Source organism: Corvus hawaiiensis, chromosome 4 (assembly GCF_020740725.1).
Source record: "Corvus hawaiiensis isolate bCorHaw1 chromosome 4, bCorHaw1.pri.cur, whole genome shotgun sequence".
In the NCBI taxonomy this organism is placed as follows: domain Eukaryota; kingdom Metazoa; phylum Chordata; class Aves; order Passeriformes; family Corvidae; genus Corvus; species Corvus hawaiiensis.
The window spans coordinates 40,243,695-40,251,942 of NC_063216.1; the positions used below are offsets into that span (position 1 = coordinate 40,243,695).

Consider the following 8,248-nt stretch of genomic DNA (forward strand, 5'->3'; position numbering starts at 1 on the left):
TTAAGTGAGTATTTCAAGTTTCCTACATTTAGACACACCAGTCCAGGACTCTGTCTCTGCATTATCTGGTAATGCCAGAGTTCAACACACCCCCTCCCCTGCCCCCATAATTACTTTGGTTTTCACAATGTCGACTACCAGAAAGGTTAGGATGCAAATCTTCCACAAACCACTGTGTTGTTGCATGTACCCACAAAATCCACCATGTGAGCTTTCTTTATGTTTGGATTCATCACACACATTCATCAACAGAAGAAAGCTCTTCTTTATTCTTAAGACCCTAACTGCCCAAAATTACTATGAAAAGATAAAAAAGAACTGCCATCAGCCCTCTGATTTCATTTGATACAAATCCCTTTGTGTATCAATCTCAACACACAGTGAAAAAAAAAAAACTATCTATCCACCCAAGAAAAGGCAATTTAGAAACACGAAAATTATCAAATTCTTTTTGTTTATTGACTGTCACATGATTTAGAGACCAATTTTAACGGTAAGACTTCTGGTAGCGTGCACGAGCACCAGGTCCTCCAAATTTCTTGGATTCGCAACGGCGAGGATCTGCAACAAGCAGAGTCCTATCATACTGGATTAGAATGTCCTTGATCTCTTTCTTGGAAGCTTCATCAACATCTGTTTAAAAAAAAAAATCTTTAGTGTAAGCAGTTGCACATGGAACCATATTAATACCTTTTGCAATAGAACAACCAAAAGCCACACACTGCCACTTCAAGCTAATACAACAATCAAAGTTACTTACATTTTTGATAGTAAGCCACCAAAGCTTTGGAAATAGCTTGACGGATAGCTATTAAAAAAAGATGAAAGATCAGTAAGGATTGCAAATCTATTCAAAATTTAAACACAAAGTGTCAATTATCTGAGAAATGTGCTATTTTGTTCACTGCCAAATTGTCCTTTCTCTCCTTAATATCCCCTCCCACATACTCCACGTGACCTTTGGCAAATCTTAAGGAATCTGTGCCAAGAGGCCACCCACGACTCATTTGTCGATTTGACAACTGCCAGCTAACCAAGACATTGCACAAGAGCTGTCTGATCACCTTCTCTCCCGAGTTACTAACGCAGGTTCATTGCCTATCTACAAGCAGTCAACTTTCAAAATCCTTAGACAACAGTTCTCTGAAATGTCTATACTTTTCAACAAAGATAAAATTGATTGTGTGTTGAAAGACTAAGGAGGCAAAAGGGTCAACAGGATAGTCTGCTTGCTGGAACAGAAAAACTAGCACAGTAACCCACAGTAACCAGAACTCACACCACGAGAATGGGAATAACTGTGAGGATGTTGTCACACTTATCTGTCAAAACATTAACATCAGGATTTTGATGAAAATATGAATGTTCTGAAAAACACATGCTACCAAGTTTGAGCCTGAAATTTGCCTCTGCTTTTTATGCAGCATCAGCTCCACTTCATGAACTACAATCAAATTAGGAGCAGAACAAATCTATCTTTTGTCAAGATGAACTCTTATCAACAGCTAATGCAAATATATTCCCAGCCTTCTCTGCAAGGGGAAAACTGCCCAGCTTTGTTCATCACCTGAAAGATGCTTCTGAACAAGATGGAACTATACAACTAAGGATACAATTTCTAATGCTAAACCCCTCCCAAAATCCTCTCACACTGCACAATGTAAAGGTAGTTCCCAAGCATTTCCTCAAAACTTCACCATTTTGCTTCATTCGGCTTACTCTGTTACAGCTTTGCACATAAATGGTAATTAATAAGCCCTTATGAAAAACTACATTTGCACAGTGGAGAAAGAAACAGAACAGAGTTTGGCAAGTCACTATCCCAAACACAAGCCTCTTAACTACATGGCTGCATTGGGTCTGGCTGAGGTATTTTCCCGTGACAGCTCTCACTTGGTCTGTGTTCTGGCTACAGCCGAGCAGTGCTTGCACAGCACCAAGGCTGTGCCTACAACATTTCCCCGTCACCATTAGGCTGGCAGCAGTCAAGATCTTGGAGGAAACATAGCCAGGACAGCTGATATTCAAACTGACCAGAGGATATTCCATATCAGAGGATGTCTGCTCAGCAGTAAAAGCAAAGGAAGAGCACCTGCTACAGGTATTGAGGTCCCACTTCCTGGGAAGTGGCTGAACATTGCCTGCTGACAGAAGCCTTTTGTTTTCCTTTGCTTCAGCACAGCCTTTGCTTTTGCTTTAATAATCTGCCATCCTGACCCACGAATTTTTCCATCTTAGTTTCTCCTCCTCCCCATCATGATAAGGAGAGAAGTGACACAGCAGCTTGGTGGGCACCTGGCATCCAGCCAGCATCAACTCACTAGAGTGGCTTTGCCCATTCCAACCCACACCAAGAACCATACCATAGATTTGTGCTACGTGGCCACCACCCTTCACACGGACTCTGATGTCAACACCAGCAAACCGTTCCTTCCCCAGGAGGAGGACAGGTTCAAGCAGCTGGGAAACAAAACACAAAGAAAATTCATTTGTAATGAGGATTAGAGCTTGTAATAACTTACCAAATACTCTGAAAAATAAGAGCCTTGATTTTAAAAGCACACACCAAGGTCAAGTACACCGCTTACAGAGTTCTTTAACATTTACTAGCGCTGTCGTAACATACATTTACTGAAGTATTTGGTTTATTTCAGTTTCAAATATCTTAACAGCAAAACACATGCACATGGGAATTAATAGCAAGGGAACAGTTTAACTAGAATGCCGTAACTACATGTAAAAAGTAAGTTCATTGAAACTGAAGACCTGAAATAATTTATAGGTAGTTTTCTCCACTTTATAGTTATCTAGACAGTTTTAGATTCTCTCAGCATTTTCCAGCAGCTATTGTATAAAGTTCTAAACAACCTTTTTAAAATTAGGGCTCCAATGAGGGCACCTATTTCAGCTTATAAGGTGTATAGGAAATGCAGAAAATACTTCACATTAAGTGAAACCTGTTAAACAAAACACCCCATCACAGAAGTGCACTTTACTTAATTTTCATAACAGCATCTGTATTTTAGGTAATCAGTTAACAACCAAAAATTTGGTACTTTCAATAAGACAAGCAACTCGTCTCCAGTATCAAGCAATTACATGTATAAAGGGGAAGCAGGGTGGACGCTGGGTGGATGCTTACTTTATACTGCAGAGTTCTGGGCTCAATCATTTCCAGAGGTCTTCCATTAACTTTAATGAGGCCATTCCCTCTCTTGCAGTGGGCAACAGCCGTTGCAGTTTTCTAAAAAGCCAAATGTGTATTAACACAGCATTCGATTTTTGCATAAGCAGCAGGAACTTCCATTTCATTTTAACCATCTAGCAATCTTAGTCTTATGCCCGAAACTAACATTTTGCACTAAACAAAACAGTACTTCTCCTTACACCTTCACAGTATTAAGGCAACATCTTAATAAAAGTTTCAGTGTTTGATTTATAGTTACAAGATCTAGTTGTACACGACGGAAAAGACCCCTCCATTCTATAACACCCTTTTTTTACGGCTCGTTTCGTCGCAAAAGATTGGTACCGTGAGTTACTCGAGACTCTGCATTCCAGCAGTGAGAACTTTACCTTCCCGCCACCACCTCACAACGTGGCCCTCGAATACCAGCAGTGGTAAGCCAGGCCGCTGTGGACTGGGGCGGCAGCGTCGGCCACTCCCGAAGACTCCGGTGAGAGGCAACCCAGACCCACTCCCGAGCCGAACAAACCCTTCCCCCCAGCTCCGCAGCGCCCCAGGGACACGGCGCGCTCTGGCAGCCACGGAGCGGGACACGTGGGCTGCCGAGCGGGACTCACCCCGCCGGCCCTCCCGCGGCCAAGCCCCGCCGCACGGCCCTGGCCAGGTGCTGCGGCCGAGACATCCCGAGCGCGAACGGCCCAAAGGAGCGGCTCAGCCCGGGAGCGAGGAGCAGACGGTGCAAGCCACCGTGCCCACGCCTCACCTTTCGTCCGAAGACCTGGACGCTCTGCAGGGGGCCCTTGGCCGGCATGGCTGTTCCTGCAAGAGAGAGGGAGCGTTATCAGCGCGGGCGGCCGGGGGCGCGGGCGGGCGCGGCCGGAGCGCCCCGACACTCACCTGACCTCGGCGGCGGCTCCGCGGAAAGGCCGAACGGGGCTTCCTGGCCTCGGATCAGGGGCGCGGGCCGCAAAGCACAACGCCAGCGCTTCCGGCAGCGCGACAGAGCGCGCGCCCGCCTCCGCCCCGCCTGGCGCGCTTTGCGGCAGCGCGGGGCCCCGGCCCCGCTGGAGGCCCCGGGGGCGGCGCGCGGCGGGCAGGGCCCGGCCGGGGCATGAGCGGCGGGCAGAGCGCTGGCGGGGACGCGGCTGCGGGAAGGGCTCCCGGGAGGGATGGGCAGCGGGGACGCGGCTGCGGGAAGGGCTCCCGGGAGGGATGGGCAGCGGGGACGCGGCTGCGGGAAGGGCTCCCGGGAGGGATGGGGAGCGTGTGCAGCCTGCGAGAGGCTTTGTCCGCTGCTGACACCGCAGTGCACTTCGGTGGGTGCCGGTCACAAAGCAGAACCTAGATGGGCTTCTGCTTTAAAGAGAACATAATGATGCCATGCCTGAAAGGCTTACAGTCACTCTTTGAACCTCCTCGAGACGCAACAATCCAAATTACATAGCTTTTATAATTTTAAAGTTTGGTTAGCTGTAGAAGATGATGCATTAAACCCTGTCTTCTAGGACTGTACGCTCTACACTGTACACTGAGACATATTCAGGCAATGCTTTATACCCATTTAAATACTCAGTAATTGTTATATTTAAGATCGACTCAGAGTTCTCTTTAGATTTAGTGCATTCAGGGAACCCCACCAAATTTAGCTTCTGTCTGCGTTTTTTTCTTGTTTAATACCTGTCATAAAATACGGAATTTAAATCACTTTCAGACTGAAAATATTTTACTTCCAATGCTGTAGTATTTAGTATGCAAAATTTTCCAGGACAAAAGGAGAATCTCTTGATGAAGTGAGGTCACGCTTCTTAGATATTTTAAATGATACGGATTTAAATTACTATGATGAATTAGAAAGTTGACTGCTCAAATGCAACAATCAGTTCCTTTGTCTTTGGACAGGATTTTAAATAGTGAACATTAGTCATCAGTCATGTGAGGATTTAAACAAGCACTTAGCTTTATGCAATTTGAGTGATTAGTTCTGTTCAAGTGAATAGGACTGTGCAGAATGTGTAAGATTTGGCACATCTCAAACCCTCGATTGTACAAAGCTTTAACATGTGACCTGAAAAGTGATTTAATTTTTTAAGGCTGTTTCTTAAGGAACAGTGTTCATGCAGTCACACATGTCTATCATCCAGTGTTTCTCTGTCATGGAAGGGGAATGGTCACCCTCTTGTTAGCCATTTTCAGTTAGTTTTTGTAGATGAGTGGAAATCTCAGAACCAATTTAGGTTTTACATATTTTGTGAAAATAGGTGGCTCTGCACAGCAGAGATCTTTAACTTGCGCAATGAAAGCAGCTGCAGGAGCTGAAATATTAAGACATTATAAAACCTTTATTTAGGTGAGAAAGAGAAAAGATAATACCTAATTAACCCAGTTAGACAAAAAGGTTCAGCTAAGACTTACGATCAACTCAAAGGTGAGCCATTAGTAATTCAGTTTTGTTGGGTGCCCAGGGAACTTTTAAAGAAGAAGAAAGCAAATCTAAATCTATTCCCTATGTGGGTATTATCTGAGGTCTGCTACTGAAGACCTGTGTTTTAATATGAAGTATACCATTAAATAGGTATTTTTCAAATGTTTAAAACTTACATTTTGGGAGCATGCTTTCTTAGGTCTTTAAAATTCATCCTCATTTGGGTGTTCATCTGCTGCATGCTCTTCCTGGAACTGAAAGCAATCATCCTAGAGGAGCCTGTGTGAAAACCAGGGATATGCCTATGTACATGTATCTGTCTGCCTTCTAGTAGCAAAAGAAGACAGTAACCAACATATGTGATCAGTTCGCCTGGAAGATAAGGTTAAAGGCTTTGTGCTGCTTGTTCCCTTTGCTTTCTAGCATAAAAACAGGAATAAGAGCTAAGAGGTTGTAGGCTGTAGCATTGTAAGAGTTAATTGGAGCATGAATATCACCGTATATAAAACAAGCAAAAAAAAAAAAATGATAGCAGAATGGAAAAGAAACCCCTCAGGTAAGATACTATACTTTTACAAAAAGTCCCAGCACTAACAGTATCCCTATTTAGTTTTACTGAGCTCAGAGTACTCTAAAATGGTAATGTGTCTCAGATTTCAAAAGGAATACATGGTATGGATCTCCAAGCACTACCTACAAAGTCTTGTGTTCACTTCCTTTTTATTTGTGAAATAATTGCACCTGTGGAATGTAAGGCATTTGTTTGGTGGCCTTCTTTTTTTTGTTAACCTGACTTCTCACCAGTGTGAGGACTTACATAGGGGATAATCAGACCCAGAGAAATTAAGGTGTGTTTGCTGGTAAATCACTCTTAGTAGAAAGAGCATCTCATTAAAAAGCGGGCAGGTTTGTACTTACCTAGATAGGACATTTTATTATTTCCTAATAGAAGGAAAACTATTTGGATTTTACTCAAATGTAAGTCCTTGATTTCGCAGTCATTCTGCATTCTACTAACAGATGATGTGTTGTGTATCTTTGTAGCAACAAAATTCTTACAACTACTAAGTCTTTCACATGAGCATTTAGTGAGGCTCTAGGGGATTGAGAGTCTCACTGCCTGACCTCCTCTGCTGGAGCTGCTTTGACCTCTTTGCAGGCTGTGATGTAAGGTGCTGCTGTGACCTACTCATGTCCCACGGACCAGCCACATGCGGTGCTGCTCTCTCAGTTTTCTGGAAACAGTGAGGGTATGGCAGCAGGATGTAACACTGTTAAGGAATGTTTCCGACAACGTCTCCAGTTGTTGCTTCACTTTGTGACAGGAGCACAAACCTTGTGTACATAACAGGGCTCCACAGGGAGGAGGGCTGGAAGGGAATGGCAGGAGGTGGACAAAGGTGAGCTAAGCAGTCAGTGAGTTGGGCTCAGGAGAGCAGCACTGAATCTATTTGGAAATTTGACGGTGCAGAGCATATGGAAAACTGCAGTACAAAACCTGTGTGTCAGTCCACTGCCCTCCAAGACTGTCAGGCTGATGTAGTGCAACCCATGAACTTTAAATTTATACTTATTTGTTACTTGAATGCTCACAATTTATTCAGCAACACAGGAGTCAAATATATTGAAGATTTTTGTGACTTACGTGCTTGTGTGGGTTTTTTTTATTTCTGGGATTTTATGTAAAAAATATGTTTTTATGTAAAACAGTAAGTGACTGGACTTCCATGTGAAATCATGATGTTGGTTCTCCACTTGGATCTTGTCATCTTTGAAATCAAATTCACTTGTAAGTTCAGAAGGTAAACGTTCAAAGAGGACGGCATTTTAGCTTCCACTTAGCACAGAATTATGTAGCTGCCAAGAGGGTAAGGCAACAAAGAGTCAAGGTCAGTATATTAACAAGGCCAGCGGTAATGTGACTCTAAATTTCCTCCTGTTTAAAAAGGAGAGAAAATGCTCTCAGTGGATAAATAATTGGACAAATAGTGAGATTATCTTCCTTATGTCTTGTCTGAAACCTAATAGAAAGGTAAGAGCTATGGCAAAATACAGTCAGTTACTTCTACATATATTGTCATAGGAAATAAAATTATTGTGAAAGGAAAGGAGCATTTAGGGGAAATACAAAGAAACATTCTTCTACACAGTCCATAATCACATTTAAAAAGATCCGCGCCTTCTACCAGAATGTCCTGATTTGCAATTGATTGTACTTTGTAGGATTTTGTGTGGTTTTTTAGCAGAGTGGATAATTTTAACCAGGGAACAGATATCTTCAGATTTCATGCATGATAAACAAAGCAAATTCTCTGAAGTTTTTACTTCAGACACCAAGATCATCTCTTCAGAAGGCAATGTTGGTCTTGCACCATTTTGTATCTTTTGAAAATTAGTGGATACCTTTGCTAGGAGGTATGAAGTATTTCAGGAAAGAAGATACATCCTTTTTAAATGGCAGCTCTTATAATCTGAAAGGTCTGGGATACCAGAATATAGTTCTCATATTACATTTTGCAACTGATGCATGTTTGCTGATAACGTGTAATTAGCTAATGGATCCCATTATTTCTGAGGTTTGCTTTTCACAGATCATATTCATCCAGGCAGCAGCTGAAGAGTTTTCTAAACTCAATTAG

At 42.9% G+C, this 8,248-nt stretch overlaps 1 protein-coding gene across 1 annotated transcript; it reads right to left on the reverse strand.

The window, feature by feature from the left end:
* Positions 1-437: 437 nt before the first annotated feature.
* On the reverse strand, positions 438-4,203 carry RPS16 (ribosomal protein S16). The gene is made up of 6 exons (XM_048302300.1): positions 4,085-4,203; positions 3,951-4,006; positions 3,143-3,244; positions 2,364-2,460; positions 761-808; positions 438-633 (listed from the first exon to the last, which is right to left on the reverse strand). Exons 2-6 carry the CDS (start codon positions 3,996-3,998, stop codon positions 488-490), a joined length of 441 nt encoding a protein of 146 aa, XP_048158257.1. The 5' UTR covers positions 3,999-4,006; positions 4,085-4,203; the 3' UTR covers positions 438-487.
* Positions 4,204-8,248: the final 4,045 nt, after the last annotated feature.

What these genes read in the sequence shown, in the direction of transcription:
- RPS16 (XM_048302300.1), bottom strand. Translation starts at nt 3,998, where the DNA reads ATGCCGGCCAAGGGCCCCCTGCAGAGCGTCCAGGTCTTCGGACGAAAG. An exon ending in CCAGAACTCTGCAGTATAAA is followed by an intron (nt 2,461 to 3,142) that starts GTAAGCATCCAC and finishes TTTGTTTCCCAG; the next exon opens with CTGCTTGAACCTGTCCTCCT. An exon ending in CCACGTAGCACAAATCTATG is followed by an intron (nt 809 to 2,363) that starts GTATGGTTCTTG and finishes TTTTTTTAATAG; the next exon opens with CTATCCGTCAAGCTATTTCC.